General features: G+C 39.1%; 1 protein-coding gene across 9 annotated transcripts in view; it reads right to left on the bottom strand.

Annotated features, from left to right (window-relative positions):
- Positions 1-6,501: 6,501 nt before the first annotated feature.
- Positions 6,502-20,656, bottom strand: part of GPBP1 (GC-rich promoter binding protein 1) — an 86,326-nt gene continuing 72,171 nt past the window's right edge. For all 9 annotated transcript variants that reach the window (XM_024246758.3, XM_024246759.3, XM_063723927.1 and 6 more), the window contains 5 exon segments: positions 20,022-20,162; positions 17,952-18,119; positions 15,751-15,938; positions 8,788-8,890; positions 6,502-7,492 (listed from right to left, as the gene is read on the bottom strand). In XM_024246758.3, the coding sequence (XP_024102526.1) occupies positions 7,334-7,492; positions 8,788-8,890; positions 15,751-15,938; positions 17,952-18,119; positions 20,022-20,162 (759 nt within the window). In that variant the 3' untranslated portion in view covers positions 6,502-7,333.

The raw sequence follows: 20,656 nt of genomic DNA, 5'->3' as shown, positions 1-20,656 counted from the left end.
ACTTTGAAGAAAAATAAGCTATAATTTCCACCAAAGGAAGGCAAGGGTCTTCTGTTAAAATAAATGGTCCTTATTATTGTTGGCAAAATCCAATCGAGGAAAAAAGACAGTTTTTATCCTCATAAATACTCAAAGCAGAGAATGCTGGCAGAGTGACAGAAGAAATTACCTCACTTTTGGAGGAGAAAGGGAAGCAGGTCTGTCCTTTGAAAACTATCTCCATGTTTCACAAGTTTTCCCACTTTCTCTGTAAAAGTCTCTATATTGCACTGATAAATTTGCACTTCTTTCCTTGTGATTTAGGACACAGTATATTTTATCCTGTGTGGACATATTACAATCATGTTTTACAAATGGGAAACAATTGTCTTAAAAGTTAGGCTTCCTTACATTTAGAATGTCTGTATTAAAAGAAAAAAAAAAAAGTAAGGCTTTCAAATATTGCCCCAGAACTGGGCAGGACAGGGGGAAGCATTTTGCAAGACTGAAAAATCACACAGGTAGTAATGGTATAAAGATCAAATGACAACCCAACTTTCACTTTCCTTGAGTTTCCAAACGCCTAGTTTTTAATGTTTATAATGAGGACCGGCAAACTACTGTCCCTACCCAGCTGGTTTTATTGGAAAAGACACACCTACCTGTTTACTGTCTGTGGTTGCATTGGTACTATTAGTTGAGTAATTGGAACAAAAATCACATGGTCTAAAATATTTACCATCTAGCCCTTTACAGAAAAAGTTCGCCAACACTCAGTTTAGAAAATAAACTTCAAAAAAGAAATTGCAGACATCTTAATAGATGGCATGAGCCTCTATGTCTCTATTCGGGGATACAGAATTTCCTAGACTCACTCTCAGTAGCCAGGTTCTTCTCATTCTGTCAAATGACTCACTCTAATATTCAATAAACAAAAATAACTTTTAAAAAGCTAAACAATGTCAGGACATTAAGTCCAAATTTGGGGGAGAAAATATCTCTTCACCTCACCAAGTCAACTTCTCATAATGCAACTGTACCTGCTTATTACAGTATACAGATTGACATTTCATTGTTTTCCCTTCTGCTAGTTTTTGCTTCTCTCCAGACATTAAAGAAAACCACATTAGGGTCAGGCGCAGTGGCTCACGTCTGTAATCTTAGCACTTTGGGAGGCTGAGGTGGACGGATCACTTGAGGCCAGGAGTTCGAGACCAGCCTGGCCAACATGGCAATACCCCCATCTCTATTAAAAATACAAAAATTAGCCAGGTGTGGTGGCGCATGCCTGTAATCCCAGCTACTCGGGAGGCTGAGGAGTAAGAATCGCTTGAACCCGGGAGGCGGAGATTGCGGTGAGCCATGTTCATGCCACTGTGCTCCATCGTGAGCAACAGAGTGAAACTGTCTCAAAAAAAAAAAAAAAAATCAAATGGCATTAAGGCTACAAAATTATATTCTCTAGTGAGGAAAGGTACATTCTGGCATCTAAGTAAAAATTACATACATAATCATATACAAAAGCTGACATAAACGTACAATCTCATTTTCTCAAGATACCAAATGTCTACCAGACAACTAGTTTTAGGATATCAAGTGCCCAATTTTAAAAAGGTTAAGTAACTGAAGCAAGGCAAAAGAGTTATATACTCTTGCCAGACACAGTGGCTCACGCCTGTAATCCCAGCACTTTGGGATGCTGAGACAGGAGAATTGCTTGAGCCCAGGACCGTTTGAGACCAGCCTGGGCAACGTAGCAAGACCCTGTCTCTTTAATAAAATTAAAAAGTGAGGGGAAAAAGTTATATACTGTTGTCACAATTCTCCAGCCCATTATCTTTGTTCACCTTTAGCATTCCAGAAAACGAGGGAAAACCTTGAGAGAAATGGAGTGCGAGTATCAAGTTAAACCCTTGCTTAATTATGTGCTACCTACCTTATTTCCACAAAAAGCATAAAGTGATATGACTAGCAAAGGCAATTATATTTTGAAAGATTTGAAAGTATGGAAACCCATTCTTACAATTAGTTCACAGGACTACAACTTACCATTAAAGTTCAATGATTACATTTCCGATCTCTGATAAAACTCATTTTAACAGCTGAATAAAATCAAGCTTAGGTCATAACTGAGCTTAATGCCAGACAAAGCAGACATAAAACAGTTGTAATTTACTGTGAGAACTCAAACAGATGTTTCACACTATTTACAACCACTTAGAATAGTACCTGCCTATTTAACAGCAGCTAATTTTTTAAAAATAGGTACTGCCTGCTACTGGGAAAAGTCCAGTTGAATTGTCACTAGTAGCAAATTAGCTAAATTTATGGAACACCTACTGTGAACCAGGATTTACACCAGGTGCTTTTCATTATTGTTTTCATCCTCACAATAACACTATCGAATAGATATTAAGTTGCCTATCTGGATTAAAGTCACAGCTAAAGCTGTGCGCAGCAGCTCACGCCTGTAATCCCAGCACTTTGGGAGGCCAAGGTGGGCGGATCACGTGAGGCCAAGTTTGAGACCAACCTGGCCAACATGGCAAAACCCTGTCTCTACTAAAAGTACAAAACTTAGCTGGGCGTGGTGGTCACTCCTATAATCCCAACTACTTGAACGGCTGAAACATGAGAATCACTCGAATCTACAAAGCAGAAGTTGCAGTGAGGAGAGATTGCGCCACTGCACTCTAGCCTGGGTGACAGAGCAAAACTCTTGTCTTTAAAAAATAAAAAATAAAAAAAGGCACAACTAAAAAGGGGCAAAGTGTAGTTTCAAACCCAGGTGTGACTACTTCCACCATACTGTATGTTAATACATTATAACTGGTTTCCGGACACGGTGTCTCATGCCTGTAAATCCCAGCACTATGGGAGGCATAGGCAGGCAGATCACTTGAGGTCAGGAGTTTGAGACCAACCTGTCCAACGTGGCAAAACTCCATCTCTAAAAATATGAAATTTAGCTGGGCATGGTGGTGCGCACCTGTAACCCCAGCTACTTGGGAGGCTGAGACATGAGAATCACTCGAACCCAGGAGGCAGAGGTTGCAGTGAGCCAAGATCACGCCACCTACACTCCAACCTGGGCGACAGAATAAGGCTCTGTCTCAAAAAAAAAAAAAAAAAAAAAAAAAAGAATGGGTTTTGGGGGCAGGATTTTTAAATATTCTAAAGCCCAGGCCACGCCCCCGTCTAATTAAACCACAATCTGGGGTGTTGGTGGGGGCGGGGGATAGTTGACACATTGGGGAAGCTCCCCACTGATACCAATGGTGTAGATAAGTTTGGGCCCCACCACTACACATGCTCTTATATATTGCAAGTTAGGACACTGCTGCATTGAACATGCTTCAGCCACGTCCTTCAACCAGACCTAATGATATAATACATTGTACCTTCAATCATTATGCCAGAGTAGTTCTACGAAACAAATATTCCATATGGGTAGGCAGAATGAATTTAAAGTGTAAGTTAACTGTACAAGTGAACAAAAATTCACAATTACAAAACCTCTTAATTACAACACATTCTCAAGTCCTAAACTACAAATTTTTCAGGTCCACGTGTCCCATAACTATATATATATGTATGACAAGAGTCTCACTGTCGCCCAGGCTGGAGTGCAGTGGTACAATCACGGCTCACGGCCTCCGCCTCTCAGGTTCAAGCAATTCTCCTGTCTCAGCCTCCCAAGTAGCTGGGATCAGAGGCATGCACCACCACACCCAGCTAATTTTTGTATTTTTAGTACAGACGTGGTCAGATAGGGTTTCACCATGTTGGCCAGGGTGGTCTTGAACTCCTGACCTCAGGTGATTCTCCTGCCTCAGCCTCCCAAAGTGCTGGAATTACAGGTGTGAGCCACCATGCCCAGCCCCATAGTTAAATATGAAAACAATCACAGCTCTCCTCTGAGTCCCATCATTTTAAGTGCAAGCATTCAGCCCTGCCTAAAGGAAATATTAAGTAGCAAAACAAAAACCAGAATCTGAAGCATCTCTGCAGCATCTGGAGGCTTTCAGGGATTTTTCTATTGCTTGATATGTCCTGTCGTTCCCCTAACAGCCAAATAACTTTTATAACCTCAGGAAACATAACTATCTAAAAGTTAAAATATCCAACTCTTAGTGATAATCATTTAAAACCCCTAGTAACACACCCCTTATTGTGTAAGCCAAAATAAAAATCTCACTTTATAGAAATATTTCACAAGTGTGTATCCTTTCTACCCTAATTATTCTATCAGGTTTTTTTGTTGTTTTTTTTGAGACGTAGTCTCACTCTGTTGCCCACGCTGGAGCACAGTGGCATGATCTCAACTCACTGCAACCTCCGACTCCTGGGTTCAAGCGATTCTCCTGCCTCAAGATCCTATGAGTAGATGGGATTACAGGTTTATGCCACCACGCCCGGCTAATTTTTGTACTTTTTGTTTGTTTGTTTTTTAAGTAGAGACAGGGTTTCACCACGTTAGCCCAGGCTAGTCTCTAACTCCTGACCTCAGGTGATCTGCTGACCTTGGCCTCCCGAAGTCCTGGGATTACAGGTATGAGCTACTGCACCCAGCCTACCCTCATCATCTAGATTCAACTTAGTCTGCATGATTATGAAGCATGTATGTAGACTAATATCAGATTAAGGATGATGACAGATGGGGTGTTAAAACAAGTTATTTAACAGATTCCTAAATTTAAAAGGTTTATATAACCACATTCTAACAGTATATATAAACACTAGCAAAAAAGGACAAAGTATTTTGGGGGGAACCAGATCCTTTAACATACTGAATTTTGTTAATATAAATCTGATTAAGTCAAGCTGATTTTAGATTGACACACTATTTCAATTTTAATAGAAATTATCTGCAGAAATTAATATTCTAAATCCTTACACTAAAATCAAGCAAAGTTTTTGAAATGCTATTTAAATCATTACCTTAAGAATTTTGCTCATTAATTACATTTTATACCAAAATAAGGGGGGGGGGGTAGAGAATGAGTGACAGGGACTTAAAAGGAACCAAGAAATTCAGGGGAATAGATTATGTTCACTCAGTTGTAGGTCAAAACACTGTAAACTGTATGTTTTACCTGTGTGTTCAAGTCAATTTATAACTCAATAAAGTGTTAAAAAAGCTGCAGAAAAAATGAGTTTGAAAAAGCCATATTTGCTTTTCAGACTTCCATGGCCTAGTTCTGAGTTCAGCAATTCCACATTAGATCTGTAACTAGTTTCTGTGCTTGTAGGCTCTCTTTAAAACAATATGGTCCAAGCTGTTCATCAGCTGCCAATTATTTAGACAGCAAGCTAAAACTATGTTAAACTTTAACTGTTCTCTTAAATTACATGTATGGCTCCAACCCCTCATAACCAAGCTTATTAATGTCATTAACTTAATGCATAGAATAACCATACCACTGTACTTCACCATATTTATAAGGAGTAAATTACTAAACACATTCCATATCACAATGCATGAAAGCACAATAAACATGAGTTAACTGCTGGTAAATGGGAATTAAGGCAGAAAAAACTGAGTATAAGAAAAATGCCAAAAACCAAAATTACAGAATCTTTTCTGCAAGTAGAAAACACAGTAAGGTGGATCTCAAATGTAAACCACATTCCTCAGGTTCCTTCTAGCTTGTTTTTGGAAATACAGGTTGTATCTGATAGATTTCATTAATCTATTAAGCAAATAGTACAATCTAAGAGCCTCAAAGACATTCAATATGTGATACCGATAGCTTTGTCAAAGCATGCTTTACATTCTCCTGTGACTAATTCTAACTACATTTAACTTTAGCTGATTAGATTGAATTGTGACAAATTATATAGTAAAACCTTATTTTAAGTATAAGGTCTATTTAATATTTTATTACCATTCTAACTCTTCCTCAAGTTTTGTGGGAGTGTGCTAGTGTGTTGTTTTTAATTTCCCCGTCACCACCAGTCTCAGTGGGAACAAAAAAAAAAAAATACAGTTTCTGGTGAAAACTGGGGAGTCCAGGTAGGGTATTTATGCAGAAATAGCAAAAACACTGCAGCCATCTGAGAAAACACCGTTTTAAAAAACAACAAACACTTAAGATTAGATCTGACATAAAACCTCAAGTATTTTTGCTCTAAGATTATACTCTTTACAATTAGAATATATTTAAACATAAGGGGGAGCTAAAAGCAAATGGGGGTAAACAAAAAAATCAAAATACAAACATACACAGAAAAATCAAAATACAAACATACACAGAGCCAAAATACTATTTCCGTCAGCAGCAAAACAGAAACAATTCCAAAATTAATGTGCAAATGAAAATAAAGTAGTTAACAGTCATTCATTTAATAAGCTTGTGTATTTGATGAACGCTCAGCTTTCCTTTTCTGACCTCGGAAAAGTAATCACCATCTTTAGTAAGGTATTACTTTTAAAAGTACTACTTTAACAAGTGAATAAAGCATGTTTAGATATGTTTATGTTTAGAAACAATACCTTGAACACTACAGAAAACAACAATATTCTGAAAATCCAGTTTATTTTCCATGTCGTGGACAGATTCAGTCAGTGTGATCAGTTTTTCTGCGTATGTAATAATTTATCAAAATAAGTTTTCTCACAAGACTCTTTTCCATCAACTCTGAAAACCCTGGTCTGACAACATACCCCAATAAAGCTTTTGAAAATCACCTCTTAAAATTTGGAAGAAAATGTGGCAAGTCTTTTCCTGTAACATTTACTGCACTACAAATGGCTAAAGAGCAATTTATGGTTTAAAAGGTGAATAGTACAACAGCTGAGTTCAGGAAACTGTTTTAGTGCACTTTGCTCCAGTTTTAGCCAACATGCTACATTTTCCTTTTTGGTTTTCATTTTGTTTTGTTGTTTTTGGGGGGGAGGAGAGGGGGACCGCACAAAGTGGACTTGAGGATTTCCATTGTACGAAAAAGATATGACTCTGCAAGCAAAACAGTGTAAGCTGCCTTTTTTCTTAAGACCTGGACATTTTAAGACAGAAGCTTTGCAAAACATTACACAATTTTTTATTATTAAATGAGAAAATCTCATTTGTTACATCGTCACATTGCTAGTCAGAGAAATGTTGCAGTGATGAAGAAAGTCAATGTTGGACCAACCCAAGTCCTCATTCCTACAACATTCATTTACAAAGAAATAATGTTCAACACAGCCCAACAAAACATTCTTGGTTTTCTTCATACTGAAGTCCCCCAAAAAATCCTCTTCTAATGGGGTATTTCACTACATAAATTATAGTTCTTCATTTTTACAATTCACCCCAAACTGTATGAGAGATGTATCACACTAAGATTTCTAAAGCTGTTAGGAAATCCTTCACACATCGTCGTCATCTGATGTATCACTGCTACTTGTCTCCGTGTCATCATTCTCAGTTGTGGGTTTGAAAGTGCTGTTCTTCCACGGTCCAAACTTGAAGTCACAGATCAGGCCATTTTTCAAAATACCATTTTTTCTCAGACCATTCTTCTGTAACTAAAATGTTAACAGCAAAATAAATAAATTATCCCTCAAGAGTTACAAACCTACTGTAATAATACAAGCATGAATATAATAAAATTGTATCCTATCCCAAAAACTCCACAAGTAATGATATTTCCGAAAAAATTCTGGATCCAGACAAAGTAGATGTGAGTAATAATTGTCACACTGATTAAGGTACTAAACTTTCCCATATTTTTATTGCCTCAAGTGACAACTGTAATAAATACCTTCAGGGACTTACCAGAATATAATCAGAAACCATTAAGCTGTATCTGTTATTTTTATTATTCTGACCTAAATTAATACACCCCCCCAATCTGCTTTGTTCACAGTTTGTAAAGTAGAATGAGGTATATAAAGTTATAAAATCGTCTCTTGTTTAACCAGAGATGAAGATACTCAGAAAAATACAGTTCTCTATTTCTGAAAATGAGAAATCATAACTAAAAGGTTGGTAATAAATAGGAATTGAGTCAAAAGATCATCAAAGAAGAAAAAAGATAGTTGGCCTAAATTAGTAACAATTTAAAGACAGAAAATAAGCCCAGTGTAGTGGCACAAGCCAGTAGTCCCAGATGCTCAGGAAGCTGAGACAAGAGTATTGCTTGAGCCCAGAAATTTGGGGATGCAGTGAGCTATGACCAGCCACTGCACTCCAGCCTAGATGACAGAGTGAGACCCCAACTCTTTAAATAAACAACGGATTTGAAAAAAAGCATCTCAACTTCCTGATGCTCTAACAAAAATTCCCTAATACTCTTTCAGAAAGGTAACTAGGGAGACATTAAGCAAGATGTTTTAGAATATGAAATACTCTTGTGCAAGAAAAGGATAAAAGGTGAAGTTACTTAGGAAGTTACTAACACTCTCTACTTCTTATCACTCTTGCTCCTCCCCCAGAAAAGCCAAAAAAAAAAAAAGGTCTGGAAAATGACTAATCATAGACATCATTTACACTAATTCCTAACTATTGCACACCCAATAGTTTAAAGAAGTCACTACTGCAGACTTCTATAAAGTCAATTCAACCAGGTGCAGTGGTTCCTGCCTGTAGTCCCAGTTACTCCAGAGGCTAAGGTTGCAGGATCACTTGGCACCCAGGAGTTCTAGAGGCCAGCTGGACACCATAGCAAAAGCCTGTCCTCCCTCTTCTTTTTTTTTTTTTAAAGCAATTCTGACCTATCGTGATAAATTCCTAAATCTCCCTCACTCCACGCTTACATATAATTATATTGTTCTAAATAAGGGCAGTTTAAAGTGAAGTTGTATGATTCAGGTTTTCTTACCTGTTCACTAATAACTTGGAATTCTCTCATTTCATCCTCAGTTAAGGGAGCACATGTTTCATCATTTTCACTGTCTTCCTGCCAGCCCATTTCCTTTAACAATCTGAAAAGGAGAGGAAATTAAGTTTAATTTAAAGCTTACACTGAGTAGGACAGTGTCATTTATATTATGTATAAGAAAACACGATCCAGGATCCATTATACAAAGACCCCAAGACACATCAAAAGGATTTTTGAGCTCAGGCTTTGAGTATCTTTCTGAAAATGAATAAACAGGTAAGATTAATAAACTGATATTAAAATTAGAATGAACTCCTTGACTGCTTAATCTTTGGTGTCAAAGGCTCTTCAGGCTGGAAACTTTTAACAGATGTGAAGCGAATCTGCTAAATTCTTATACTAAAAGTAACAGCAATATCACTCCTCTTTTTCTTCAGTACCACCATATTTCTGAACAGTGTAGCAATAGCTACTTCAATTGATTGGGAAACTTTCAAGCTTGTTTCTTATATGGCCACATATCTTGTATTGATACGAAAGGGTTTGTTTTTAAAAAATGAAACCCCTAAGTACTTCTGTTACTCCTACAAGGAGTCTTCAAAAAGTTCATAAAAAATGTGTATCATGGAAAAACTATGCAAGAATTTCAAGAAAAAAATTCTGCACCAAAATAAACTTGTACTAACTTGTGATAACATGTTTCAACAGAATCTTGTTTAAGGCACCACAAAGGGTAAGACATCAATTTGGGAAAAGCCCCTATCAGATCAACATGAATTCTGCTAAAATCGAAGCAAGAACAAATACCAAATTTATGGTGAAACTTGGGTGGAAGAATAATGAAATCACTGATGCTTTACGAAAAGTTTATGGGGACAATACCCCAAGGAAACAAGAAATTTCAAATAGATAACTCATTTTAAGAAAAGAGGTGATTCTGAAGATGAAGCCCTCACAGAAGCAGCAGCAGATCATCCCCATCAATTGACAAGGAAAAAATTAATCTTGTTACTGCCCTAACTGAAGAGGACTGACGATTAACAACAGAAACAGCCAACACCACAGACAAGACATCTCACTTGGTTCAGCTTACATAATTCTGAATGAAAAAGTTGAATAATTTCCACTCAATGTGTGCCCAGATCATCTGCAGACAAAAATAGAGCTTTCAATGGAAAGTTTAAAAAAGTGGGATCAAGATTCTGAAGCATTTCTTCAAAGAACTGCACACGGCTTTACCAGTATGATCCAGAAGACAAATCACAGTCAAAGCACTAGCTACCAAGAAGTGGAAGTGATCCGCTCAAAGCAAAAGAGGACCAGTCAAGAGCAAAGGTCACGGCAACAGTTGTTTGGAAGGGATAAAGAACAGTAACATCTGCTTATTATGAGAGTGTATTGAGAAGGAAAGCTAAAGCTTTAGCAGAAAAATGCCTGGGAAAGCTTCACCAGACAGTCCTTAACCACAATACTCCTGCTCATTCCTCTCATCAAACAAGGGCACCTTTGCAAAGTTTCAATGGGAAATCATTAGGCATCCACCTTTCAGTCCTGATTTGGCTCCTTCTGACTTCGTTTCCTAATCTTAAATTTTAGAGGGGGCCCATTTTTCTTCAGTTAGTGTAAAAAAGACAGCACTGACATGGTTAAACTGCCAGGGCCCTCAGTTCTTCAGGGATGATCTAAATGACTGGTATCATTGCTTACAAAAGGGTCTTGAACTTGATGGAGTTATGTTGAAAAACAGAGTTAATAGTTTTTATCATTTAATTACATTGTTCCACAAACGTTTAAGTCCCCTCTTATTTACACCTACTCATCTTTTAACTTGTGCCTGCTACATGTTAGCTGCTTATAGACTTTTAGACCGAATTTTTTCAAAGAGTCTCACAGAATATCTGAGACCTTGAATAAAACGTAACATGATATCCACATTTTACAGATGAACAATCAAGATCATATAAGTAAAATAACTTGCTTACTTGATGGCAAAGACAAATAGAATTTTGGTTTTCTGTCTCCCAAATTAGTATGTATTGCACAGCACCTTGTTACCTTGTTGCTTCTGAACAAAAATATCACAGTCAGTATTAATCATTTCTTCTTTCATTCCTTTTAGCCACGACTTCTTCCAGTGCACTATCTTTACTCTTTAATCTGGATGGCCTCCTTTTGGAATAGCATTTCCATTCACTTTTACCATTCAATGCCACCTAATACAGAGACTATTAAATCTAGACTAGCAAAACAACCTAACTGCTCTTTTGCTGGATCCAAATTTTTACCTGTTTTACTTTTAAAAACTGAATCGTAACTAAGCAATAATGCAGATGGAAAAAACTATCAACTATTATGAAAGAGAATATAACAGAAGGCAAGTATTTCTACTTCTCCACCAGAGGCTGTAGCTTTTAACTGTTCCTGAAATGCTTTCAAAATAATCTAGCCGAGCATAGTGGCTCACGCCTGTAATTTCAGCACTTTGAGAGACCGAGGTGGGAGGATCACTTGAGCCCAGGAGTTAAGACCAGCCTGGGCAACAAAGTGAGACTCCATTTCTACAAAAAAAAAAAAAAAAGAAAAAAGAAAAACAATCTGTGTTTCCCCCATAAACATACAAACATGTGCCACATAACTATATTTTGGTCAGACAACCGCACATATGATGCATAATCCCATGAGACTGTAATACCATTTTCTTACTGTACCTTTGCATATGTTTAGATATGCTTAGATATACAAATACATACCACTGTATTATGATTACAAATACTATACAATATTCAGTAGAGTAACATCCTATACAGGTTTGTAGCCTAGAAATAAGTCTATACCATATAGCCTAGTTAGGTAGTAGGTTATACTATCTAGTTTGTGTAAGTACACTCTATGAGTTTCATGCCATGACAAAATCACCTAACGACATATTTCTCAGAATATATCCCTGTCATTAAGCAATGCATGACTGACTATATTACTGTAACCCTTATCTGTACTTTGCTTTTTCATTTAAATTATTCCTTCCCACTCTCCTTCAAACTACTGCCAAATCATCCTGATACCAGTTTCACAACTACCATCCTCTAATAAACATTTTCGGTGGCTTCTCACTTTCTAAAGAACAAACTCCTTAACTGTGTTTGTGCCATGGTCACAAATTCAAATTCCTCAGTAGAGAAAATCTAGGATTAGAAGTTAGAAGACCTGGGTCACAGTTCCTACTGTATCACAAATCAAGTATAAGACATCTCTAAAGTCCTGCCTTTTCAATATGATCTTCAACTTCAGTGAGTAAATTGCCCGCTTGTGTCAAAATATCCCACTCAACACCCTTAAAACAAACTAGGTATATACACCATTCTAACCATGTCTTTACATCCCTTCTTTTTCCAAAATACTATCTAGCACGCTTGCCCTTATTTATGTCTAACCCTTTCAAGATTTAATTCAGGTCCCAATTAAATCTTTCTGACTAGGGCCAGGTGTGATGGTTCATGCCTGTAATCCCAGCAATTCAAGAGGCCAGGGCAGGAGGATTACTTGAGGCTAGGAGCTCAAGACCAGCCTGAGATACAGTGAGAACATGTCTCTAAAAAATAAATATTTATACAAATAACTATTTTGAAAAGAAAGAAAGAAACCTCTGACTGGTACCCAAGTCATAATGATCTCTATCCCCAAACCCTCTGAATTTCTTTGGCATTTACTTCCACTAATTTGGTGCTTGCTTAAACAAGCTGACAACTGTATCCCTTTGATGTTGAGGCTACCCTCAATACCCTGATAAAGTTGCTAAAACTTGACAATAAAACTAAGAATGATCTATGTGCCTCAGTATTGAATATTTCATATTTTAATATTTGAAAAGAATTATCCTTAAAAAACTTATCACTGGCCAGGCGCAGTGGCTCACGCCTGTAATCCCAGCACTTTGGGAGGCCAAGGCGGTGGATCACCTGAGGTCAGGAGTTCAAGACCAGCCTGGCCAACATGGTGAAACCTCGTCTCTATTAAAAATACAAAAAATTAGCTAGGCGTTGTGGCGGGTGCCTGTAATCCCAGCTATTCCAGGAGGCCGAGGCAGGAGAATCACTTGAACCCGGGAGGTGGAGGTTGTAGTGAGCAGAGGTCATGCCACTGTGCTCCAGCCTGTGTGACAAGAGTGAAACTCCATCTCAAAAAAAAAAAACAAAAACTATCACTGCCCCATATTATTAAATTCAACTAATATGAGTATTTATATGTATATAACTTAAGAAGTCACAAAGTTTACAGAAAATATGAAGCAATGGAAAAGAAGTAACATTCCATTTTGACAGGGAAAAAACCCCTAAAATCTAAAAGAAGCCATTAACTCTCTTAGAGAGGGGAAAATGAATGCATTTAACAAATTTAAGCAAAGTAATGTGCCAAGCACCATTCTAGGTGCTAGATGCAATAGTGAACAAGATGGATAAAATGTTCGGCCTCCTGTAGCTTATATTCTCAATAAAAATAGAAGCTGAAATTATAAATAAATTCCACAAAAGTTATCCAAGAGGAGATATAACCCAGTTTTCCACTGTCTTAGAATTAAATGAGGTTCTAGAAGAACTGGCAAAAAGTCAACTCAATCAACTGGGCTGTTAATAATGTAACTTAGCCCTAAGCTTGCTCTTAGAAGATGTAAGACTTTTTAAGTTAAAAAAAAAAAAAAAAAAATCAGTTTATACAAAGCAATTACAGAATAATAATAATCTAAGGGTATAAACTATTAACTTCCTTTGCTTTCGTAGTTTTCCAATCCCTTAGTTATGCCGAACCATGTGGTTATTTAAGGAATACAGTAAGGGTATGTCATTTCTGCAAAAATACCTGCTTTTAACTACAAAAAAACAAAAATAAATTGTAGATATGAATACTCTTCAATTCTAAGACTAAACCACTTCAGAGATCACTATTTTTTAAAACGCTTTAGACTATACTGATGGAAGCAAAAAGTGCTGTTAATAGTTTACAGCAGGCTGGAAGCGGTGGCTCAAGACTGTAATCCTAGCACTTTGGGAGGCTGAGGCAGGTGGATCACTTGAGGTCAGGAATTCGAGACCAGCCTGGCCAACATGGTGAAATCCCATCTCTACTAAAAGACAAAAATTAGCCAGGCGTGGTGGCATGTGCCTGTATTCTCAACTACTGAGGAGGCTGAAGCACAAGAATCTCTGGAACCCAGGAGGTGAGGTGGCAGTGAGCCAAGATCACGCCACTGAACTCCAGCCTGGGCGACAGAGCGAGACCTGTCAAAAAAAAAAAAAATTTACAATAAAAACTAAATTACTGGCTGGGCACTGTGGCTCATGCCTGTACTCCTAGCACTTTGGGAGGGAGAGAGGGGAGGATCGCTTCAGCTCAAGAGTTTGAGACTAGCCTACACAACATAGTGAAATCCTCATCTCTACAAAAAATATAAAATTTAGCTGGGTATGGCGGTGCACACCTGTGGTCCCAGCTACTTGGTAGGCTGAGGTGGGGCGATCACTTGAGCCTGGGAGACAGAGATTACAGTGAGCTAATACCACACCACTGCACTCCAGCCTGGGTGACAGAGTGAGACACTGTCTCAAAAAACAAATTACATATTGGGACAATTCGCTATCCACGTGGGAAAGGATGAATCTGGACTCCTACCTCACATCATCCAGAAAACCTGCATAAACCATACAAGGAAAAAAATGAACTACATCAAAATTAAAACTTTCTGCCCTTCAATAGGTACCACTGAAGCCGTGCATGGTGGTGCAAGCCTGTAATCCCAGCTACTCAGGAGGATCACTTGAGACCAGTCTGGGCAACACAGAAAGACCTCATTTCAAAAGGTGCCTGTGGGGGTGGGGTGGGGTGGGGGTGGGGGTGGGGGTAGGTGGGAGGTGGTTGCACTACCGAGAGAATGAAAAAAGTCACAGAATGGGAGAAATTATCTGCCAATCATATATGAGACTTATACACAAATATATAAAGAACTCTTACAACTTAGTAAGAAAATGTAATTTTTAAATGAGCAAAGTATTTATACAGTTATTTCTCTCCAAAGAGGATAAATGGCCAATAAGCACATTAAAAAAAACTCAATACTATTAGTCATTAGGGAAATCATACTTCACACCCACTAGAATGACCGTAATCAAAGATAGATGGTACCAAGTGTTGGTAAGAAATCATACCACAAAAAGAAATCATACTTCATACCCACTAGAATGACTGTAATCAAAGATAAGATGGTACCATGTGTTGGTAAGAATGTGGAGAAACTAGAACCTTCTATACTGCTGATGAGGAAGTAAAATGACATAGTCATTTTGGAAAATAGTTTGTCAGTTCCTAAAAATGTGAAACACAGAGCTATCATATGTCCCAGCAATTCAACTCCTAGGTATCTACCCAACAGAAATAAAAACATATCCACACAAGAACTTATATATGAATGTTCACAGCAGCATTATCCAAAACGTCAAAAAGTAGATTGGACTAGAGCCTACTGTTAAAAAAAAAAAAAAAAGAGGTGGAAACAACTAATATTAATCAATTGATGAACAAAAAAGGAGTATAGTCATATAGTGTACTATTCATCAATAAAAAAGGAACAAAGTACTGACGTGCTTACAATGCAAATAAAACTTGAAAATATTATACTTAATGAAAGAAGCTAGACATCAAAAATCACATACTATATTATTCCACTTATATAAGATACATATACAAGGCAAATCTATAGAAAGAATAGCAGCTGTCTAGGACAGAGTGCAAATGAAAAATAAATGCAAATGAACAAAGGGCTACTTTGAATATATTAAAAATCATCTGTATATCATAATGGGTGAAATTTATGGCATAAGTTGTATTTCAATAAACCTGTTAAATCACATACAAACTCTGTAATATTGAAATCTCGAATACAGAAAATGCTGAGGAAAAAGTACAAATACTAGCCTGTGTTCTGCCTCAAGTGAACTTGAAAGAACATCAGTTTGCGGGAAGGTTGAAGACCGAATGATCTGCTGGGAAATCACCGAGGCATTGCCATTCTCTTGAGGAATTTCATTTTCATCGAAGTTTCGGTTTATATCCCTTTCTTGGTGAGTACTATTGCTGTTATGTAAATTAAATGAGTCGTCATCCTGATTTTTAGAGAGTTAAAAAAAAAAAAAAAAAAGAATGAGTTCTAAAGAATACAGTTATCAAAAACTTTTAATAGATCCTAACTAAGCTTCCATTGAAAATACACAAATGTGGCCAGGCACAGTGGCTCACCACTGTAATCCTAGCACTTTGGAATGCCAAGGCAGGTGGATCATCTGAGGTCAGGAGTTCACAACGAGCCTGGCCAAAATGGTGAAACCCCGTCTCTACTAAAAATACAAAAAAATTAGCTGGGTGTGGTGATACACGCCTGTAGTCCTAGCTGCTTGGGAGGCTGTGGCAGGAGAATTGCTTGAACCTAGGAGGCAGAGGTTGCAGTGAGCCAAGATCATGCCATTGTACACTGTACTCCAGACAAGAGCAAAACCCTATCTAAAAAAAAAAAAAAACCAACAACCGTAAATGTAATACTTATAATTGTTAAATTTAGGAATGGAAAATTAAGCCAGGATGGATATCCAAAGCTTTCTTACCCTAAGTATTCATATCTATACAACAAAGGCAAAACTAAAACCACAAAGGCAGGCAAGATGGGAGAAGCAAAAGAAAGCAGATATAAACAAGAATGCTTTTTAAATGTATTTTTCCACAGAAACTATAGAATGAAGCAAATCTACTTTAGAAATGAAGTCATGGCCAGGCACAGTGGCTCACGCCTGTAATCCCAACACTTTGGGAGGCCAAGGCAGGCAGATCACCTGAAGTCAGGAGTTCATGATCAGTCTGGCCAACATGGTGAAACCCCGTCTCTACAAAAAATGAAAAAATTAGCCAGACGTACAAAAAATACAAAAATTAGCCAGTGTGGTGGTACATGCCTACATTCCCAGCTACCAGGAAGGCTGAGGAACAAGAATTGCTTGAACCTGGGAAGCGGAGGTTGTAGTAGCCCAAGATGATGCCATTGCACTCCAGCTTGGGTGACAGAGTGAGACTTTGTCTCAAATGGGGGGGAAGGAGGGGAGGGGGAGGGGGAAGGAGGGGAGGGGGAGGGGGAAGGAGGGGAAGGGGAGGAGAGGGGAAGGGGAGGAGGAGGGAAGGGGGGAGGAGGGGGAGGAAGGAAGGAGGGAAGGAGGCAGAGAGGAAAGGAGGGGGAAGGAGGGGGAGGGGGAGAGGGAAGGGGGGAGGAGGGGGAGGGGGAGAGGGAAGGGGGAGGAGAGGGAGGGGGGAGAGGGAAGGAGGGGGAGGAGAGGGAAGGAGGGGGATGAGGGGGAGGGGGAGGGGGAGGGGGATGAGGGGGAGGGGGAAGGGGAAGGAGGGGAAGGGGAGGGGGAAGGGCAGGGGGAAGGGGAAAGAGGGGAAGGGGAGGCAGAAGGGCAAGGAGGGGGGAAGGGTAGGGGGAGGGGGAGGGGGAGGGGGAGGGTGAGGGGGGGAAGGGGAAGGGGAAGGGGAAGGGGAAGGGGAGGGGGAGGGGGAGGGGGAAGGGGAAAGGGGAGGGGAAGGGGGAGGGGGAGGGGGAGGGGGAGGGGGAGGGGGAGGGGGAGGGGGGGAAGGGGAAGGGGGAAGGGGAGGGGGAAGGGGAAGGGGAGGGGGAGGGGGAAGGGGAAAGGGGAGGGGAAGGGGGAGAGGGGAGGGGGAGGGGGAGAGGGGAGGGGGAGGGGGAGAGGGGGAGGGGGAGGGGGAGAGGGGGAGGGGGAGGGGGAGGGGGGAGGGGGAGGGGGAGGGGGAGGGGGGAGGGGGAGGGGGAGGGGGAGGGGGGAGGGGGGGAGGGGGAGGGGGAGGGGGAGAGGGGAGGGGGAGGGGGAGAGGGGGAGGGGGAGGGGGAGAGGGGGAGGGGGAGGGGGAGAGGGAGGGGGAAGGGGGAGGGGGAGGTAAGGGGGGAGAGGAGAAGAGGAGAGGGGAGGAGAGAAATCAAGTCATTATTTATGCAAATGGCTTTCCAAGTTTCTTTCCAAGGAGATGATTCAAATGTATTCCAAGGTCCTAAAACATGCTCAAATATTTCAATGACATATCAATGTCAAATCAAGTATTGCTATAAATTCAATTACCTTCTCTGAGCCAGCACGGCTTTCATCCTCATGTTCCTCTTCTACTCTGTCTCTTTTCAATGCTTTCAAAAATTCACTCTTCTTATCAGTGCGCATTCGTGTCAGTTTGGTTAGACGAGGCTGCTGATTAAGTTTGTCAACAGGAGAAGAGGAATTTGAGCGATTACACTAAGAGGAAATTCAGAAATACTGATAAATATGTAGCCAAGGAATCAATGTCAACATAAAATTCACTACTTCCACAGCTTCCTATTTTACCTTTATTCACAAAACAAAATTGATTATAATGTCTATGTTAAAGTCTAGTTCTCTCTATCCCTGTTTTTTCTCCTACTTAATGAGTCAACAAAAGAATTTTCTCATCCCACAAACAATGAAGGTCTAATAATACTCAGAACTATGATTCTAAATTAGGTGTCTAAATATTATTTTATAAATGCATACTAGAATTGTTTAACTTTTCTATAATACACAGAAGAGCAGCTTTTCAAACTGTTTTACACAGAGTTCTAGAGTTCAGTAACAGCTCCAATAAAATCTATTTTATAATTATTTATACACATACATAGGGTTTATCAGAGTGGATTTCACCTGGGAAAATGTGAGACAGCAGGGAGGAGGGGAGAAAGAATCCTTTTGTTTTTGGTTCTTTGGTGTTTTGACAGTGGAACACAAAACAGAACGTTAAAACTCTGTGTCAGACAGATTATTAGTCACGGAAACAAACCATAATAATGCTTACTTGTTGGCATTAATGTTGTATATTATAACTAATCTTAGCAGAATTAACCAGCTAGGAATGCTAGTCCTTCCCTCAAAGCTCAAAAATTCTGTGTCTGAGATCATAAATAAAAAATAGTATATGAGGGGTTCCAATACAGTACCCAAAGCAATTTCAGGTATAATAATATAAGTGTTATGGGTGTCCTTTGACACTAGACTGGTCAGAGAACTCTCTGTTCTGGGTTTCTCAAAACCTTGATCAAATGAGAAAGAAATACCTGAACTACCAGGAACTCACAGTCAGTACAGTAACAATACATACCTTTCTCTTGTTCCTCCTTTCCCCCCAATCAGTGTTAACAGTAATAAAATGTCCATCATCCCCAAAAGAAGACATTATACAATACAAATCCTCATTAGTTAAGTTCAATCCTACAACATAACTATCACAAGTATCAAATAACATTGCAATTTTCATAATTATTTTCTTAAAAATTACTCTTGGTCCAGGTGCGGTGGCTCATGCCTGTAATCCCAGGAACTGGGAAGCTGACGAGAGAGGATCACTTGACACCAGGAGTTTGAGACCAGCCTGGACAACATAGAAAGATCCTCGTCTCTACAAAAAGTAAAAAATTAGCTGGCCCAGTGGCAAGCACCTGTAGTCCTAGACAATCAGGAAACTAAGATGGGAAGATTGCTTGAGCCCAGGAGATCAAGGCAGCAATGAGCCACAAATGAGCCACTGTACTCCAGCCTGAGCAACAGAGACCCTGTCCCTCCTACCACCCCCCAAAAAATTATTCTTTGTTTATTAGGATGTTTGGAACTCCCCCCTCCCCCCATCCCCACTCCACCACCACTTTTGAGACACGGTCTCACTCTGTTGCCCAGGCTTGAGTACAGTGGCACAATCACAGCTTGCTGCAGCCTTGACATTCCCAGGCTCAGGTGTTCCTCCCACATTAGCCTCCCAAGATCTGGGACCACAGGCACATACCACCATGCCCAGCTATTTTTTTAAGTAGAAACAGGGTTTCACCATATTGCTGAGGCTGGTCTGAAATTCCTGGGCTCAAGTGATCCTCCTGTCCCACTTTCCAAAACGTTGGGATTATAGGAATGAGCTACCACACCCAGCTGGGAATTTTCATTGAAAATATTTTAAATGATTCCTACTTTCCCAAAGTGCAAAACTGGTTAACAAATGAAGTATATGAATCCAGTTTTCTGAAGGAATGAAACTCTTTTTAATGTATTCATTTAATGAATTTCTACCTTTTATTCACTGTTAAATTATCATAATTAAAATGTTACATTCCTCAAATGTAATTTTTAATGTCATACCTCTTTCACTGAATTTGTTGATGGACTAAAGTTCTTGGCAGTTGATTTAAAAGCATTAAAGTTGCCAACACCAAATGTGGACTCATGAGGGAAAGAAGTTCCAACTTTATTTTCTTTTGTTTGGCTTTTCCATTGTGTAGGCTAAAGAAAAACACACAAACATTAATGGCTATCAAAAACAGGTTACAGGAGAAAGACAAAAACAGTGAACATTATAAAACAAAAATTACTACACTAGGCTCATGGAAACAATTATTTTTGTATCACACTGCATTATTCCTACATAGTTCTCTGTCCCTTTCTTTTTCAACAAATAAAATAAAAACTGAACATTTAGGTATCTAACTAAATTGCTATTTTTCCAAAGCTACATAAACATAAAGTTGCTTTTCTTTCACTTGAGAATAAGAAACATGTAAGTTTCCAAAACCTAAAACTGAGCACCAGGTAAAACAGCATTATATATTATCATTAAGCAAATATATCACAAATACATCTAGCAAAAAAAAAAAAAAAAATTGTAAGTTTCACTTAGTACTGCTAAAACAATAAAACCACACACATGCATACACCATATCAAAGATAATTAAGAGCACATATGGGTCAACTCTTGCCACCTAGAACTCAGCACCCCA

The sequence above is a fragment of the Pongo abelii genome, chromosome 4 (assembly GCF_028885655.2).
Source record: "Pongo abelii isolate AG06213 chromosome 4, NHGRI_mPonAbe1-v2.0_pri, whole genome shotgun sequence".
NCBI classification, from domain to species: domain Eukaryota; kingdom Metazoa; phylum Chordata; class Mammalia; order Primates; family Hominidae; genus Pongo; species Pongo abelii.
Note: the sequence above shows the minus strand (reverse complement) of the source record. Positions and strands in the feature narration are given on the sequence as shown.